At 31.7% G+C, this 20,332-nt stretch overlaps 1 protein-coding gene across 1 annotated transcript; it reads right to left on the bottom strand.

Annotated features, from left to right (window-relative positions):
• Positions 1-778: 778 nt before the first annotated feature.
• Positions 779-14,062, bottom strand: LOC101512793 (histone-lysine N-methyltransferase SUVR5). The gene is made up of 13 exons (XM_004511937.4): positions 13,386-14,062; positions 13,148-13,241; positions 10,442-10,941; positions 9,497-9,799; positions 9,287-9,397; positions 8,767-8,877; positions 5,529-8,303; positions 5,028-5,189; positions 4,438-4,554; positions 4,262-4,365; positions 4,040-4,177; positions 1,800-1,887; positions 779-1,353 (listed from the first exon to the last, which is right to left on the bottom strand). The coding sequence occupies exons 3-13, from the start codon at positions 10,871-10,873 to the stop codon at positions 1,246-1,248; spliced, it is 4,449 nt and encodes a 1,482-aa protein (XP_004511994.1). The 5' UTR covers positions 10,874-10,941; positions 13,148-13,241; positions 13,386-14,062; the 3' UTR covers positions 779-1,245.
• Positions 14,063-20,332: the final 6,270 nt, after the last annotated feature.

Below are 20,332 nucleotides of genomic sequence, written 5' to 3'. Positions count from 1 at the left end.
TCCATTTGAAAATTTTCAAACACCCAGCTAGAAATTACTAAAGCAATTCAGATATTAAGTTCCTGCTCCTACTAGTAGCGCATAAAGTTCAAATATTTTGAAGGAAACTTGAGCTGAGAATGGAAAAACCAAAAATATTAAATGTCAGATTCTTTGGAAAAAAAAATACATATATTAGCATATTTTTTGTGGTGTCACGTAGATGAATTTTTAGAGTTGGCTGGAGTTGGAGCTGTCTCCATTTTTTTATTAAGGACAAGATTGGTATTTTAGTGTTTCTTTTTCCTTAAGTTTTGTCTAGTAAAAAGTGAAAAAATTTATTCATTATTTTTCACTTAATTTCAACATCTTAAAACCATAAGCAAAGCAAAAATAAGATGATGTTTCTATTAATTATGTGATTCTTAAGCACCTATTTTGTGAAGTTTGAAAGTACACTTTCTGAAAAACTATGTCGTTGAAAAATATACTTTTTAAATTATGTGATGTTTTAGAAATATAGAGACAGGGAAAAGTCCTTTGCTTATCCATCTTATAGATTAAATGAAATCATACAGACAAAAAACGTGCTTAGCCTTTCTTTTATTGGTTTGCAATGTATTGAGTTAAAAATTCATTTGAATGCTGATTGTTATCTTGTGCATTTTAATAGATAAATTCAGAAAAGGGACTGATAATTAAGAATACGCAAATACACATCTTCTCTTATAATTCGAGCACTTACTATATATAGTTTATTGCAAGCTAAATTCTATAAATAAGTAATTAACTCAGCAAAGGAATGAAGGAGCAAATATATCAAAAGTTCAAAACAATAAGCATATGTACATTCCCCACAACACTACTAATGAAATTGAACCATAGATCCAAATTGACTTTTGTTTGGAGTTTCTTTCCTTGGTTGTGCATGGGGATGAGAGGGACAAAAAACAGAGAGAGAAAGATATTTCTATGTTTTTTGGTTACAATATTCCTAAGTTTTCCATGAATAAAAATGCACTTCGGCAGAGAAAAATTATAGAATAAAAAGCAAGAGAAAATGAGAAAGATCATGGACTTAAGTTGCTAAAACATACTCTACCAAAGAGGGACTGAGGCAGACAGCACGTGGCGGGCGTAAAATCCAAATCACTTCAAAGCTGAACCAAACTCAATTCGAATCTTCTAAGCCGAGCCAGATAAATTGAGCCTCAAATTGGCAAATCTGAAAATGTTATTGAAACAGCACATGCAGATGTTGAGGTTCTAGTGAAGGCGTCCCCTACATTTTGATGATTCACACAAACAAGGAGTTCCTTCTTCAGGCACAAGCTCATAGTGAAAGTCATATGTCAGCTCTTCACCCAGAACAATCTGTCAACAAGAAACAAAGTTAAATAAAATCCCATTAGTATAATGATGCTAATCAAAATAGTCAAGTGTGATTAACGATATGAAGTGATTTTCATTGTACATGTAATGGAAAGCAAATTTCTTGCAACGTACTCTACGCATTCAACATAACACATCACACACTGACTTGTTAGCTTATTATTCAATGTAAGTTACACAACACATCAGCAAAATTCAATGGGAGATAAATTTTCTGAAATTTTAAAAACTAGGGGACTATAATTTTGGATTTAGAAATGAGAGGACCAAAATCGTGAATCGGAGAAAATAAAGGATCAAAAGTACATTTAAACCTTGTAAATATCATAATATACAAAATCAAGAAAAGGGTTTGCATGTATAAATTGCAGAGCATCACAGACATTGGATATTCTGAAGGACACAGGCCATTAGAGAAGAGTACTTACATCTCGACTTGCATAAAAACCAATGTGTGTACGCTCACAATCCATGCTCTCTATGACAACTTGGTGACTCACAAGATTCGGCGAGCAGCTACAGTAACAACAAAATGTAAAATCAAACCAACACATTTTTCATGTATAAATCATATTGTAGTAAACAGTTGCTATTTGCTAGTGAAAAACGTTTGTTGTAGACATGATAAAGTCAGTGTTGCTTGAAATAAATAATAGTAATAGTCACCACGACAAAGAACAGAAAAAATAATAACAGTCATTTATTTTAACAAGGTCGGAGATAAAATCACCCAATAGCAAAACTGTTGAAGTTGTGGGATTTTAGAGAAAATGAGGAGAGAAAATAATAAGGGTTTGAATATTATTGATAATAGCTTAATGCTAACTTAATTACAAAAGACTCAATACTAATCTCTATTTATAGAGAAAGATAGACTCAATCCTAAATCAGGAATAAATCAAAATAATAATGAGAGATATTCTAAGATATCTCTATGATTATAAATTGATCCTAGGGAATAACTCAAGATACTCTAATATAATATAATAGATATTATAAGATATTTTCTAATATTCTAACACTCCCCCTCAAGCTAAAGCTTACTAAGTTTTAGCTTGTTACAAGAAAATTATGTTTTGCTCTGCAAAATAATAAAAATGATGGAAAAGCAACTCAGGGATGCAGGTGAAGTCGGAGAGAATTGCTATGAATATAGCCTAGCCAGATAGCCGATATGATCATCAACCTGAGAGAAATTCATGGCAAGCAATTAAACAAAGCAAGGTTCGTTCTTTTAAAAACTGCATTTGGAAGCTTCAAACCAATAATATTGGAAAGGCATGCTTCAAGGAGAGAAAGGCAAGGCCAGTACATCTGTGACAAGGATGGGGTCAGTGCATCTGAGACAAATTGTCATGCTAAAGTGTGAGTCATGAAAATAAAAGACATTGTCAGAATGACCATCAATGGAAAAAGAAGTTATCACTAATATGATTCATCTGTGGGAAAAGGGACACCACTGAGATCGTCGGTGGGAATAGAAGCCACTGTTATAATCTATTAGTAAGAACTAAATTGCATGACAAACACCAAAGAGGAAGCAGCGCGACTCTAATGAAACGAAGCCATGATTGATCAGTGGAGTGAGAAAATGCATCCAAAACAGGAGAGACAATGGTTGTTTCGGAAAACTTGCTAAAAAACTTTTCCAGCAGCGACAGCAGATGAAAGGCAGCAGTATACGACGGATCTTGGAGGCACATAAGCGCGCGTGGAGCAACTTTTTACCTAAAAAAATCTGGGTATTGTAGATTGGGAGATTCCACACACAATGGAAGTGGGTGTAACCGTAGCCCGAAACTAGAATACGAGGGCAGATTCGAAACTTCAAGGTTGAGGCGCGATTGACCGACCAAGCAGCAACTGAGAGGCATAAAACATGTTGTCATACGTTGTGGAGACGGCGGCGCGTGAGATCTACTCGCAGGAGAGATTAGCAGCGCGTGAAAGCGCATGTGACAACTTTTGGTGACGCGTTTTTGGGCATGACCTGATCTGGAGATGACAACGCTGTTCGCAGGAAAATTCGCCGGAAATAGTGGCGAAATAGTGGCAGCGGCGGCAGTAGCGAACTGAACAGAAAACGAGTGAAACGTGTCCGAATGTTGGAAAAAAGAAACTATGATTATATTCCCTAACTGTTGGGAACTCGACAGCAGAATAGAGGCGGGATCTTCAAAGAGGATCGAAATAGGCTCTAGATACCATGTTGAAGTTGTGGGATTTTAGAGAAAATGAGGAGAGAAAATAATAAGGGTTTAAATATTATTGATAATAGCTTAATGCTAACTTGATTACAAAAGACTCAATACTAATCTCTATTTATAGAGAAAGATAGACTCAATCCTAAATCAGGAATAAATCATAATAATAATAAGAGATATTCTAAGATATCTCTATGATTATAAATTGATCCTAGGGAATAACTCAAGATACTCTAATATAATATAATAGATATTATAAGATATTTTCTAATATTCTAACAAAAACAATTAAACAAAAGCAGAAAATTTCATGGATGGTTTAAAACGCAAAAAGTTACTAAGAGCAAAATCACTAACAAAAAAGATTGACTCAGGCAATGAGATTGCTAGGGAGTGAAGTTTGGTTAAAGCATATTATGACCTTAGAATAACTGCCAAATTATGTCATAGAGCTTAATGCTCACCTATGATTGATGAACCTCGACACATTTCCATACTTCGTAGCATCAATCACATATCGAGTCTGTTCTTCAATCAATCTGCTCATATCATTAACACGAGCATCAACATCATAGAAGTAACCGCAATTCCCTGTGCCATATCTGGTGTTGATAGATACCAAGTCAGTAAATATTTATATAAATACATGTAATTTAAAAGAAATTTCATATTGAAGAAATGTAAACCTTTCACGCCGGTTTTGTGCCTCCTGCACATCTAAAACCTCTCCTATGTACTCACACACAAATGTTCCGCGTAGAATAGCTTCCCCTGCCCTTACTGCCCATCCCTACAAATAACACCATAGAAGTCAATATGAAAAGCCTCGATCGCCATTTGAGTTAATCAAAAGAAGAGTAACCTTTTTCGCTGTTCTAAAGACTTCCAATTTGACTCGTACTCCATTTTGCAATATTCTGTTTGGACAGGATTTATTGCATCTGCACATATGGCTACACTCATAGACAAGGTAACCTTCCTGCAGTTTTGTAGAACAATAGTACTTGAGAAAATGAAAATTTGTAAATAAAACAAAACAGAGAAGGAGTAAAAGGCAAATATCTTCTAAATATACACCACAAAATTACAAAGGGGACATAACGGCGAAGTCATATGATGATTATGTTTGAATGAACAAGTAGTTCTGAAAAACCTAGACAAAATCCAACCCGATGTTATTGATACCTGAGCTGAGTCGGCACATTAAAAACAGTAAATACTATAATAAAAAAAGTATATACTTTGCACATTGCAATGACAAAAAGAAAGATATTATATATAAAGGAAATAGAAACATACAATATAGGTAAGAAACAAGCATGAAAAGAAAATACATTCAGGATTTTATCCAATAGTGGATGTATTATCACCAAGTAAAGCCTAACAGATCCAAATATTATTCTCGGCTCAGATTTTGGATAGAATGGAAGTTCACAATCAAAAATATTTTACCTCCAAAATCATTCTACCGTTCACATCATATGGGAACCTGCCACGCATTGGTTTCCCAAATATGTCTTTTGCATCAACATAGTCATTTCCAAAAAGGTATACATGATCACATGTCTCAGGACAGCAGGTAGGATATGAGCAGGCACATCCCAATTGAGGACTCTGCAAATGAACAGATAAACTAAATAAATTAAAAAGTATGGTGTATTTTATAAAAATATATTTATATCTAAAAATTGTAAAAATTAAACATAAGTATTACTAAAAAGTGCAAAATACTGTATAGATGACATTCGCGATGCTTTTACAAGTAAAAGGATTTTGAAAACTTAGTAGAGTATAATGTATATTGGATTCTTATATTAATGTCTCGCATAAACACCCAGATACTTCTAACTCGATGTCACAAAAAAAAAAGTGATGTGATATGCATTTATTATGCAAGTATATTCACCTCAGGTTAATTTTGATCAAAGAACAAATTACATCACAATAAACTACCTCTGAGTCAAGACTAAGGGATTCATCAATTATTGGCTTTGTAACATAGGAGAAGCTCTCCCAAAGTTTAAGAAAGATTTTATCTTGTTCATTAGACCCATGCGCATTTAGTGAATGCAGAAGTTCTTGATCTACTACACAAATAATAGGAACTGTCTCCTTCCCAAAGCTAATGTCATCACACATTACTATAGCTCTTTGCAGTGAACCTAATTTTAAACTTTGTGAATTAATTATGCAGTGAAACTCATCGACCTCCCACTCATCACTTGCAGGATCAGACAACTTTACAGAATTTTGCATTACAAAACCATTAGGAAGAGATGCTAAAGGAGAGTGCAAGGCTCGATCCTTCGATGTGTTACAACTTCTGGGACAAACAAAACCCCCATGGTGCCATTTCACAACAACATTATGGTCGCTGCAAAGTTTTGCTGCCTTTAAATAGATCTTTTCCGGAAGAACTCCAAACTTCTCTTCCAGTGAGGCTACAAGATTAACTTTGCAGCAAGCAACGCGAGCAATTGATAAAATATCAAGATTGTTAGGCCGAGGTTTAGTTTTCTGAATTTCTGAAAACAAAACTTTAGCAACAGCTGAGCATTGATGTTCTGCCAATCCACTAATATTTTCTGTTTCAATTACATGTGGTTGCGCAGTTGTTTCTTCCACACCAATTGACTTTGTTGCCTGAATGCATCGCTTTAAATTGGCGTTAGCTTTACTTCTCATCCTCAATGATGCTGCTGCCAAACTTTTTTTAAATCTAGGACGGCTTAGTCTGCCAGATTTTAATTTATATGCATAATAGCGAACTCCTCTCTTAGCAGGGCGGTTGCTAACCAGATTTGGCCCCATATGAGCAGCTTGGTGATGTCGTCCTAGATCAGGTAGTAAATCAAATTTCAACCCACAGAACTTGCAAAAATACTTCCGCAGAACACCTGGGTTCTCAGAATTATTTTCCAAAGATGCTGAATTCCCCTGGTCGTGTTTTACAGGTGAACCTTTGCCAGTAGAGAAAGTTTGCTGTTCAGGAGCTTTTGATGGTTTAAAATCAACATGATGAGCTGATAAAACATGCTGCCACAATTGTTCAGAATTTCCAAAATGACTTCCACAAGGAATGCATTGGAGAAGCATGCATTGTTCAACAAATTGCACATGATGTCTCTCCTGAACATGGGTTTCCAATAGTTTCTTGTTAGTAAAAGAATCCAGACAAATTGCACATGCATAGCCTCTAAACAGCCACTGTGCTTCCTTTTTATGACTTTCCATCCAATGGTTACCGAGTGCTTGGTCATCAGGAAATTGCACAGAGCATATCTTACACTTAATGGCATTTTCATTATCAAAGCTATGATTAATTGTCGGTGGCAAGAGAGGTTGTTCTTCTATTATTACAGAGGATACATCCATGTCATCATTGAATCCCCACATCAATTTGATTCTTGTTTTTTCACTATGAACCAACTTTGTAAAAAATTCTCCAACACCAGTATCTTTAGAGGCTTCAGTCAAAGCCCATTGGAATTGGACTTCCTTAGGAACCGGGTTTCTTAGTGATAAAATGCTTTTGAATAGCCTATAAAAAAGCTCACATGCGTTATGTAGATGCACCTTTTGCTCACGTGAGTTGCAGCCCATCAAAAGTTCTGAGAACACTTCTTTTGATACTATTCTACTCTTCCCATTTCTCGCTCGTTTAAGCCAGCTTGGAAGGTGGACTTCACAGTACAAGGAATAGCGTTTAGGAGCTTCCATACAAGGATTCATATTATCAAAGGGAGGAGAACCTAAACAGTTCCGAGCCTCCATTGCAACATGACCCTTCTCAGACAAAGTGCTTTCTCCGTGTAAGGAATCACCAGCAATGGATGGCACTGGATCCACTTGCAGTGGACCTTCATTATTTACCAATACCATGTCTCGGCAGAAAATGTCCTCTGAACCAGTATAATTTTCTTCATGTTTTCTCTTTATTGTAATTTGGGGTAAACTTGAAATCTGTTCAGTTTCAGCGAGGGGCCGGTGTTTCTTGCAGTATAAAGATCCCTGTAGCGCATGATGCTTACATTTAGTACCCAGAACAGTTGTACCATCACACATAGGAGTATCGAATTGAACCTGTTTTTCAGCTTTTTCTGAGCTGCCCAAAAAACGAGAGGATAAATGCACACAGCAGTACACGTCCCCTTCATTTGCCCATCTCACGCACTGTCTTCCCTTGGCTTCAATATAAGCTATACATTGTCGATTCTTACTACCAGGATCCACAGATTTTACAGCAGCCATTTCATTTATAGGTGTTGATTCATTTTCTTTAGCATGCAAGAAATCAGAATCAGAAGCCTCAACTACAATATCATTCCATTTACTTGGCAAATCATTTATCATAGACACCTTCCTAATATTTTCATGTTTATAAGTCTCAGAAGCTAATGTGCTCGATGTGTCCCGATTCTTAAAGAAACCAGGGTCAGTCTCAAGAGCAATAGCGTGATCTGGACCCTTGAACACCCCTTGTGAAGCATGTGAATCCGCACGACGGATTTCAAGTTTAGGCCTTTTTCTAGAAACCTGAAGGTTTGTTTGGTACGAAACATCAGAAATCTGCCGGTGAGTGTCTTTGCTGCTAGACAAGGAAGGTGACGGCGAAAACCATTTCATTACATCATGCTTCCAGGTTTTCCATTCAGAACCTAATATTGGTTGCACTGGTGAATCCCAGAGATTGTTGACATTATTCCACAAAATAGAATCAAACAATTCCTGAAGAAGGGGATAAGGAGTAATATCAATAAAATTATTCAGTAAACTTTTTTTATCACAGTTTAAATTTAGGCATGTGCAATCATTGTTGCATGAGTTTGAAAGTTAACATATGATTGCAAACGAAGTATTTAGAAAGAAGCACCACATTAGACATGCCCTCAGTTATTACAAAGATCTAAAAATAAACAAGACTTCATCAGCTAAGCAACTGAGCTTGAAATTTGAATGCCATTTCATCAACAAATGCACTTGATGAAAGAAAGGGAGAGAGATAACACAAACAAAAGTAATCTGAGACATCCGTTATATATGCTTGGATATTATACGCGTTTCATTATCTTATTCATTTACAGTTATCATTCTTTATGAGCAAACTTATGCTAATCGCATCAGAGATCATGCAACATAAATAAAGTCTTTTTTATGGATACATGAAATAGTAGCCAAAATTAAAAGGTACCTCCTTAAGCAGCTCTACTGATTCAGCACTATTTGCACTCTGACATCGTTCAACCCAAGAGGTAGAAGATTGCTGTAACCAGTTAGTATTTATGTAGTGCTGCAGGATGCTCTGTAAGGGAAAAAATGTTATATACTACTTCAGTCACCAACAAAGAAAGTAATCAATAAAAATTGATGGATACAATAATCAGTGTTTATGCAAAGAAAAGAAAGTAACCAAAAGGCCAGGCGTATCAAAAATACGAAACACATAAAGGCAATAACTAAAATGCTAATTGTTTCACAATGCTATAGTGAAATACATAAAATACCATGCAAAGTAGAAATGAATTCATGACTAATCTGAAGGTATAGAGCCAATTGTCAGAAAACAGTATTAATTACTGATCATGTCAAGGAAAATCTGCAAATATAACTGCAATGGATTTATTAACCAAATATTGAGTATTCTCAAAGTTAAAGACTGGAAAGATATATGATCCGTCCTCCATAAACTATCATCAGAAAATGGAATTTACATTGTGTATCTTTAGAAGCATTCTTCCAAAATCAGAATAACCATTACAGCGAGAAGCCTCCATGGCGAATTCCTTCCAGACCTTCACATCACGGACAACTTCTATTAAAGCCTGCATGTATTGTAGAAATCTCCAGTTAAAAATAAAATAGATAGTGACACTGAGAAGAATAAGGAGTGGAGAAAAACAAGTAGAATAACCATCACATACATTAAGATGAAATTGATCAACAATGTTCAGCATGCCAACAACTAGCTTTTGCATTATAAACCGCCGAGCAGCTGTTAAGTCCTTTACCAATTTCAGTCCTACCTGATGAGTCTTGTATGCAACAGGATGGGGAAACTCATCGATTGACCTAACAAGCAGCATATCTGCCCAAGAATAAATCTTTGTGTGTGGAAAAAAAATGACAAAATATTTCTTTCGGTCGTGAGTTGGTTTTGCTTTCAAAGTTGATAATGGCCAGTCAGCCCTTGCACATCGGATACCAGCCTGCCACTTCCCTCTCCACTAAAATGGACAGAAAAGTCAGAAAGAATAGAACATTAGCTGAGCTTGCATTTTGATTTCCCTTTCTTAACAAAACAAAAACCTTATAAGTTGATAAGTTAAAAATGCAAGAGTTGATTACTGGAACAAAGAAAGCATGATTTCAGAAATTCATGGATAATTCCTCGTGATCATGTATCACACATTGCAGATCAACCAACAGCATTAAAGATGCTGCGATTGAGTTATGAGCAACCAACAATCACATTAAAGAGAATAACATTCATCCATCAAGAAAATAAAAAAACCTCTACAGAGAGTAAACAGACTTGTTTACTTTGTGAAAAATAAAAACATTTTTCGTATTCAATTTCTAAAACATGTGTTTTTTTAACTTGCTAATAAGATGCAAGACACTTGAAGTGGAAAACTGTGACATAGAGAAGATGAAATGCTAGCTAGGGATGATGCATTTCTAGAATTAATGAAAACAATTCTTTTGACTTTCATTGTTGCCGAAAATGAAGACAATTGTTCACTTCAAGAGTCTCTTATTTTCTTATTAGCAAGTAAAATTAACACATATTTTAGAAAATGAAAATAGAATATGTTTTCACAAAGCAAACGCACCCTAAATTTTGACAACAAAACACATATGGTTACCTTGACCCACAATGCCACAGATCCATCGCCCTCTAGCCACTTGGGTTCAGAAAATGACAAGTCCCCTCCTTCTCTACCGTTGTTTGGTGATTCGCTTTCAATTGTATCAACAACAGAGAGAGCATTCTCAGAGGTTATGTAACGTTCGTTTATCATGTCTTCTTCAAAATCATGGAAACCGCAGTATTCCTTTTGCTCATTCACTTGACAGTCACCACATGAAGCTCCATTGCATTGACAAACCATATGTGTTAACTCTGGTCCTTGCATCTTATGCAATGATTCAATCACTTGACCATCTGCCAACTTAGCTTGATCACCATTTTCAGGACAAGTAGGTTCTTCCTGGTAGACAAAAGCTGTTCCTGAACCTCGTTGAGGGCAATCAGATTCCCCAGCATACTGAACACCAGAACAAGGAAGTACTTCCATGATACTATTCTAAAATGCAGTTCTATTCGATACACATGCTATGATTGTTGAATCCCTATCTCACCACCCTGTTCAAGAAAATGTCATTCCCATGAAAAAATCAGAAAAAGTTTCAATTTAAAATTTTATAAAAAAAATAGGCTTAAAAGAATGAGAAACAAAACATATTGAAACTAAATAGCCCAAGCATGTCAGATTCAAAAGTGATAAATAAAAAAAGTCAGCTCAGTTCATGAAGCCCCCACCATTGAAGAATCTGAGAAGGCTGTTTCTACAAGTCTAACTTAGTGAGGAACACATAAATCGGATGGTCGGTGTTGTCAATTGTTGATAGCAGAAAATAGTTATTTTTCAAATTGTGTTACGTTATAGTGCTATAGCTTCACTATAACGGCTATTTGACAACAGTTTGTACGAAACCGCGGATTGCAGAAAAATAGCAGCTTTTCTATAGCGCCACTATATCTGCTATTTGACAATGTTGGGCTGAGTTTTTACTTTTGAAGGGAGATTTAATTTTGGAAGTACCAACAGTGCACTACAGAATTGAATGTTTTGTTCATCACACACACACACACAAATATATAGCTCATGTAATTCAAAACTTTTCTTGGACACAGAACTAAAGCAACAGCTTGTATAATACTCTGCCATGCATGACACTGTAAATGGAGATAGAGTTAAACTCAAAGCAGAAACATTTAAAAAAAAAACTCAGTTATGTTAAAATATGAAGCAGAACCCCTTCCACTTCAAAAATACAGTGCTTAATAAATGCATCTTATTTTATTCAAGATTTGATTCAATTCCATTTCATGCTAGATTACTTCAATTTTTTGTTGAAACTTCATATAGTTGCTAGTAACTAATAAATACAAATTGTTTCTTTATCAATGACAATACTTGTTTTGTAAAAAATTTAATGACTGCTTAAGATAATGAATGGAATTAGTGAGTTCATAAAACAGGAAAAAAAAAGTTTGAATCAGTTAAAATAAATTAACAGAACCATATGCAAGATAGTACAAATATGTTAGATCATCCTACATTATAGTGAGTGCAAACAATTATAGAAACTCCACATAATCACTGTATAAATTATATGATATGATTCACTTCGTGGCCTTCTTTTTTTTTTTTTTTTTTTTTTTTTTCGGGGCAGATGCAGGGGGGGAATTTGGCAACTTTTTTGTTTATAAAAGCTGCTTCAATCTGTTCAATGTGAATTAACAGAGCACTCAATATTTTCTTGATTAATTCCCATATGGGTGAGAAATTATTTAATGATTAAGAAGATTATTCGGAGCAGATGCAGGGGAGGAATTTGGCAACTTATTTGTTTATAAAAGCTGCTTCAATCTGTTCAATGTGAATTAACAGAGCACTCAATATTTTCTTGATTAATTCCCATATGGGTGAGAAATTATTTAATGATTAAGAAGATTTAGTAGTAATTAAGGCATCATTTTAAAGAAAAATTCGGTATCTTTTCATGAATTTTGAAAAGAATGATTCACAACAAATTTACCAAGTCATAAAGGATTATTTTTATGGAAATTTGAATAAATACACGAACTGCAAATATAAACATGATTGGAAGTAACTACTTTGCAACAAAGGGTGAAGAAAATTTAGACATTATATTAGCATTAATAAATTAATCTTTTAATTTCAACGCTTAATAGAGAAATAATTAACCTTTAAGCCTATAAATCAAATAAATTTTAGTGTAAAAAATAAGTTCCTCCAAAACAAATCCAAGCAAACAGAAACAGTAAAAATGGTGATTTTGTGTTGCCAATGAAAAGAGAAAGCTAACAATTGTTAAATGCATCTACCAATTGTCACACGGTGGGTATGTTATGTTCGTCCCTTCATAGTCCAACTCCCAAACCAAAAAAAAAAAAATTAATTTTGATTTCCCAGTTAGTGTAATAATCAATTTCTCTAAGTTCCCAGAAAAAATTTCAAACTTTTCAGCACAACCACAAAACAGAACATGCAAATCCCAATTAGAGTAAAAATGTTTATCAATTATTAGATTAACACCCAAAACCCTTAATTACGAAGACCCAATATCATAATCGTCTTAAATCCCTGCATTATTTTAGGTTACTAGTAACATTATGATAAACCCTAACCAAATCCATGGTATACAATATACAATATAAGGAACATATAACTGCATGTCTCAAAATTGAATAAAATGATGTGCAGAACCATAAATTAAAAATAATAATAATAATAAAAACGAACATGAAATATATATATAACCTCGACACTTAATAGATGGGGCTCCTTAAAACGTTGAATGAAAAAGGGGTAAGATCTTTCCTCCTTCCAATACTAGTACGTCTTTTTCTGTCACCTATATACAATTTTATTTATTTTTATAAAGTACCCAACATATGAGCTAGGTCAGAGACCATAACCAAATTGACTGCAAAATTTTAAATAAAATGTAACATAAAATAAAATATAAAAGAAATGAATGAAGGTAGCGGAAATGTACCTTAAAAATATGAGACGGGGAAGTTTATGCACGGAGATCAGTATTTTCAAGGGTCTATTAGAGGGGTGGGTGGTGGGTGGGTGTAAAATTGTTTTTTTTTTTTTTTATATGTGGGGAAAAAAATGTGTCTCGTTTTCTCTAATCGATGCCTCACTCACTCACTCATTGGGGATATTTGTTAGTGATAGATGGATTTTTGTATAGATTTTTTTGGACAAAAGATTTATGTAGATAATTAGATATATAGATGATATGATATATTGGTAATTATATATACCAAGTGCGGCTCTAGGTTTTAGGCATTGAAAGGAAAGAAGGGATGGGGTAAGGTCCCGTGCCCAAATTGAATGAATCACAAGAAAATTGTATTTTTAAAATATATAAATAAATATATTCAGTCCAAACAAAATAATTAAATAAAATTGGGGGATCTCCTGGGATAAATATGGTTTGGGTAAAATAATAAATTAAATTAAATAAAAGGGTATAAGAATAGAAGAGGTTATATGATAGAGGGTGGTTGAGGAGAATTGGGAGTCATGAAGAAAAAACAATTGAGATTCGAGAGGTGTAGGATGAAGTGGGGTTACCAAGAGCAACAAAAAAAAAAAGATGGGTCCTAGAAATGGTGACTGGGTTGTTTGTGAGATTGGGAATTTGGGGTAGGGGTTTTCAGTATTCTGCAGCTAATGCTCGCAAAAATAGCAATTAGTAAAGTGCGTTTTTCTATACTAAACATTGGATAATAATAGTATTAATGTATGGTCATTTATCTTTCTCATCTAATGGCCTAGTTTGTGTTTTTGTAAGATCTAAGAAAATTTTCTTCTTTTTAATTGATTATTATTATTATTATACGATTTTATTAGTATTAGAACAACGGTATATTTATAAACTTTTTTTTTTGACAAAATATATTTATAAACATAGGTCTTGCCCAAAATGACCAAATACTACAGTAGTAAGAAAAAAATTAGAAAAAAAATTTACAGGAAAAAATTAAATAAAGTTGGATGTGTAAGATAAAGAGAGGTAATTTCTGAATTTTGGTTCGAAGAGAAGGACACGTTGAAAGTCGAAACATGACACTTTGTTTGTAATGACGGTCATGGCAAACCAAACGACGTCGTATCATTGGATTCATTCAGTTTTGGGATAGACCCCACTTGTACCGCTGTATACCATTTGTTTGAGCTTTAATATAGAAAAAAAAATGTTCCACGGTTATAATTGGCGCACAACGAGTTTTTTGTGTTTGACTGAATCATTTACTAACGGTGTCCTAAAAATAGGTCTTTTAAAATAAAATTATCTTTATATATAATTCTCCTTTTCAAGTTAAAATAATATTTAAAAAATTAGGTCTAGAGAAATATAATAATAATTATTTTATTTTTTATTAAACTATTATTATTATTTTAAAATTTATTCTTAATTAACATTATTAATTTGTTTTGTAATGTTGTAGTTGACTATAATGCAGGTATATTTACCTCCTTTTGGTCATTTTGTTGTGAGTTTGGAGATTAAATTTGTATGTTGAACTAGTTAGTTATGAATATTATTGAAATAGTCTACAAGAATAAAAGCGATTTTTATGAATTGATTTTTATTTTTACTGACTTTTAAAAATATTAATTTTGATAGTTTAGTTATTTTAAAATATTCGAAAGAATAATTTTTCCTATATCTTATATTTCTCAAAAAAGTAATGAATATGTGTACGAAATTATTTAACCGTCACTAGTAGCTATTTGTTCTTGTAATATTTTTAATAGAAATAAGATTGATATGAATATAGAATTTGCTTACGTCGATAAGTGTCTACTGAACTATTATTTTTTCACCATGATTTTTTTATTTTTAATTAAAAAAAATTAAAAATACCTCATTATTAATTTATGGTCAAGACCATCCAAATACAATTGTTTTACAATGCAGTCCGGTGGGTCACCATGTCAGGCCGTATCTGGCTCAAAAAGCCCAGCGAGCCGAGTAATGGGCTGGCCCATTACCATTCCTCCCCAATAGAGCATGGGGTATTCCTTCTCTGAAGATAACTTCTCAATCCATCTCCACAAACACAATTGATAAACCCGTCGTAAATTTCATCGGAAGCGGTTACTTCAAACCTTTTGTTGTCTTAGATCTTACAAAAACAATTGAACTCTATTGAAGGTGTTTGACAAGTCTTTTGAAAATAAAAATGCAATAAAATATTGAATTATTTTATGTGATGATGCAAAATATTTTTCCAAGTTAAATCTTATTGATAGTCTATTAGACTTCATGTGCATTTTTTTTTATCGAAGCTCTTCACCTCTTATGTGTTATTATTCATAGAGCAATTGAGCTTGATTTTACCTGGATGATATTCAAGAAAGTTGAAAATACAATATGATTAAGATAATTATTTATCTTTTTAAATAACTCTATTAAGTAAGTTCGTTTAGAGTTACTTAGAGCATCTACAACGGTGAACTCAATATGAGTTCTTTAGATGGGGTCCACTGGGCCACGTCATCTTGAAGCAATTCACTCATTTTTTACTCCAACGGTGAACTCAACATGATTCAAGTTCTACTATGCCACATCACCCTAAATCAATTCATTCATTTTTTACGGTTTAACTTTTAAAAAATCATATTATATTCCATTACTTTAATTTATACATTAATATTTAATTTTATTATAACTTAAAATATTAATTTAAATAGAAAAATAAATAAAAAAGTACGTTAATAATAACTTTAATAAACTTTTGTAACAAAAATTGTGATGAAAAAGTATGAGTAACAAATTGTTTCTATTAATGAGCTATTAATCGTAATTAAAGGAGAAAAAAAAGGCTAACGGTGGTATATTAACTAAAAAAAAGCTAATGGTTACAAAATTATTATTATTTACTAAATTAAAAAGAAGTTAACGGCTATAAATTAATAAAAAATGATAAATTTATTATTATTAATAAATTGGTTATAATTATATTATTATTAAATTATGAAAGTAGATAGAAAAAAAAAAAGTAACTGCTATGAAGAACCGTTCCTTCCGGACAGTACCGTGATGACACGTTGGCACAGCTCCAATGGTGAACCCACCAAAAACTGCAAGTTAAGTTATTACACGCTGGCGGACGAACTCATTTTCACTCCCGTTGTAGATGCTCTTACATCTAAACATAACAGAAGTAGCCACTATTGTTGAAACTTTTAAATCCACAACGTTAGTGGTTAGTTTATTGAGAGGGGATAATTTATCAACAACAATTATTGAACCTTGAACATACTTTTTTTTTTTACAAACCTTTAACATACTTATTAAAATTTATTCAACTTCTCGATAAATGACCTACACCTTTGAAATAACTTTTATATTACCGTGTTGATTATTAATTATATTAATGATTTTTTTTTTTCCAAACGAATCATTAGTTGAGTGTAACATTTCTATTTCTCAACAAATTAGTATTTTATGTAGAACATTTTTTATTTAATTATTGTCACAAAAATAATTTAAATATATATTTTATCTAGCAAAAAGATAATTTAATTATATTTTGAAAATTTGAAATTATAAAAAAAAGTTAAAAACTGCTATCTTTTGCCTTAAATATTAGTCACTCTTGATATTTTTCTCGAAATATTTCCATCAATGTTTTCAAATTTTCAGCTATATTAATTATTTCTTTAATAACATACCTTTAAATATGTTAATTTTATTTTTTTTGTAATTGGTATTAAATACTATGATAGAAACATAAATTAATTATCTCTCATAAATGATAAATTTATAAGATAATACTATTTATCAATAAAATTATATATTAATATTAATTTTCTGTATTTCAAAACAGAAGAAGTAGATTTTTTGTTTGAAGGAATAAATAATTTATCAAAGTAGGAAGATAAATAATTACTAATGATTAGATAAAAAATTGAAGCAACTAATAAGAAACAATTAATAGTGCTATTAATTAGAATATACTCCTAAGTCCTCAGTTATAGTTATAATTATAATTACTTACTTTCATTTTTATTAAGGAGAATAGTTAATTTCCTTCATGTGGTATAAAAAAAATATACATTTACCAATCTACCCATAAATATAAAGCCACTTCTTGCAATATTAAGTAATTAATGTAATGATATTTTTAAAACAAATAACATTAAATATGTATTTCATCTAGAATGAAATATAAAGAAAAATAGTAGTCAAAATATTAATGGATTTCATTAAAAATTTAGTTCAAATAGATCAACTTTTCATCTATTAATTTTACTTATATGTCACTTTAAAAGATGTATATATTAATTAATATTTGTTTATATTTAAATTCAATAATTACAAGCATACTATTTTAATATAATTGTAGTCGGATTGAGGATTTATTAATTGAGGCCTCTTTTATACTATATTTGATTTAAGAAAGAATCAAGAAGAAAAGGAAAAAATAGTAGAAAATAAGATAACTTTTGAAGTGTTTAATATGAGTTGAAAGTAGAAGAAAAGAAAGAAAAAAAATACTTATTTCTTTAGTTTGGTTTGACAAAAACTGAGCGAAAAGAAAAAATTTATTGTCAAAATGACAAGGATGCCTTCAAAGTAAAGACAAGTTGTATCGATATTATGAATTTTTTTATTAATAATTTTATTTAATTTATCTATATATACATTATTATATTATTTATTAAAATTAATTAAATTAACAATTTTGTTATATAAATGATATATCATTTATATAATAATCATTTAATTTTGATAATAACAAAATATATTAATTTTTCAATGTATATAAATACTCAAAAATAAATACTAGAAGTGACAAAAAAAAAAGACAAGGGTATAATAATAAGAGAGACTATTTTATTGTTTATTTTTTTACATTTCCACCTTTCTACGTGTTCATGGAAGATAAAATCCGATAAAGGAAGAGTGTGTTATATAATCCTTTGAGAGTGGGCTCAATCTCAAAGACTATGATCAACCAGCATGTCAGTCGAATTTGAAGAAAAAAGGCCATCTTCCAATTTGGTGTCGACATGTGATTTCATGTCTAGATATTCACTCACCTACCAACTCCTACTTGGATTGGACCTGTTTCCTCAAGCTCAAAAACTAAGTACAATTATTAATGTTTATTACTTTTGAATTGCTAAACCGAAAGCTTTCATTTGATAAATTTATTTAAATAAAGTGTACTAGTACACTACAAGAAAATAATTGTTTCAAAATGATTGGTGGGAAGTCGCTCAAGCATATGGTATTAGTATTTAATCACAATTTTGTACCAAGTAATTCTAAGTATTACATAATAAAATAAAAAAATTGGAACAAATATCATTTTGATGTAGAAAACATAAACAATCAATTACCTAGAGAAGTAGGGAGAGAGAGAGAGAGATGGTTGGTTATATATGATTGGCATTGACTAGTTTGTCCAAACCCTCTTTGGAAAGTTTACTTTTTCTGTCCCACATTGAGATTATACTACAATACATACATACACCTTCCCAAACCCAACAATCCAACGTGTGTTCATATCACACTCTCTTTATCTTCATTCTCACATAGGTCTAACTATGATTCACATTTTAAAGGAACCAACACCAACACCTCTCATAATTTGCCCAACACATTATTTACACTTTGTTTTAAAAGTCACTTTCATATATTAACTTTTTTTTCAATTTTTTTTGTTACGGCAAATTAGTATATGGTTGCTTTGCCGAGAACTATAGAATATTTCTTCATATTTTGAATATAAATAAATTTATATTAATAAAAATTAATGTATTTGATTGATTAAATGTATTAATTTTTATTGATTTTATGGCAAAGAAAGTGCATGCACAAAAATGACTATTTTTCCACTAGTTTGTATCACTTTAGTAAGTATTTACATAAAATTAATTAAACAACTCTTATATTTATACATTTCATTTTTTTCATATACTCATTCAATAATTTATTTTTTCTCTATTTTAGTCTTTTTGTCACTTCACTGATATATGACACCACTCTCTATTTATTTATTTATTTATTTCTTGAGTGGTCAATTAAGTACACAAGTATTTACAAAACATTTTCCTTCATCAAAACAAACTTCATTTTGGTTTTAACTTCTAAAAAAGGATGAACATTCAAAATATTTTGGTTCTCATGTGAAAACACGCACTTGCAAGCTAGCAAATGGAGTATAAACAACGACAAAAATATCACAAATTTCAAGCTTATTTTGAACTTGTGCATATTATGAAATACTAACTTCTAATTTGTCTTATTTTTTCTAATTTGTACACACTATCTATCAAACAAAAAATGTCTATGTAAGACAACAATTTTATTGAGCTTGTCTTGTGTTGATAAGTGGATTTTATTTGTTGTTTTTATGAGAATCTCAGTCTCATATAGAACAATGTGAATTTTGATCCTTATTAATTATTGGGATGCCACAGTTGTTTGTACTCTTGTAAATCCTATTCCTTAATTAAAGAGTGTTGCAAATTGCAATATGTTTTTTACGATGATTACATGGATCTAGGAAGCATGTCTGTCAGATTCATTTGAAAATTTGATATCTTCAATTGATTTGAAACCATATATTATACATTATACTCTTATAGTGATATTTTTTAACATTGAAAATGGTCTTTGTGTTTGTCCAAAAAAAAAAAAGACAGTCCTTCCAATTTGTATGCAATTTCTATAATAAGATAAAATAGAAGTTTCATTTGTTTATTTGTTGGGACAAGATATTTGGACTTTGTATTGAAGGATAAAATATCATATGAGTCCAAATAACTGCATTTTATTTTTGTTGTTCATCAATTCATAGGGAGACTAACTTAACTGGATTTTTGTCAAATTTATCACTTAATTGAAAATAAAAAAAAATAAAAAAATTAATTAAAGTTCAGATGTTATAAACTCATATGATTTTCCCT

This window comes from Cicer arietinum, chromosome 8, assembly GCF_000331145.2.
Source record: "Cicer arietinum cultivar CDC Frontier isolate Library 1 chromosome 8, Cicar.CDCFrontier_v2.0, whole genome shotgun sequence".
NCBI classification, from domain to species: Eukaryota; Viridiplantae; Streptophyta; class Magnoliopsida; order Fabales; family Fabaceae; genus Cicer; species Cicer arietinum.
The sequence above is the reverse complement of the archived record's forward strand: the minus strand, read 5'-3'. Positions and strand labels throughout refer to the sequence as shown.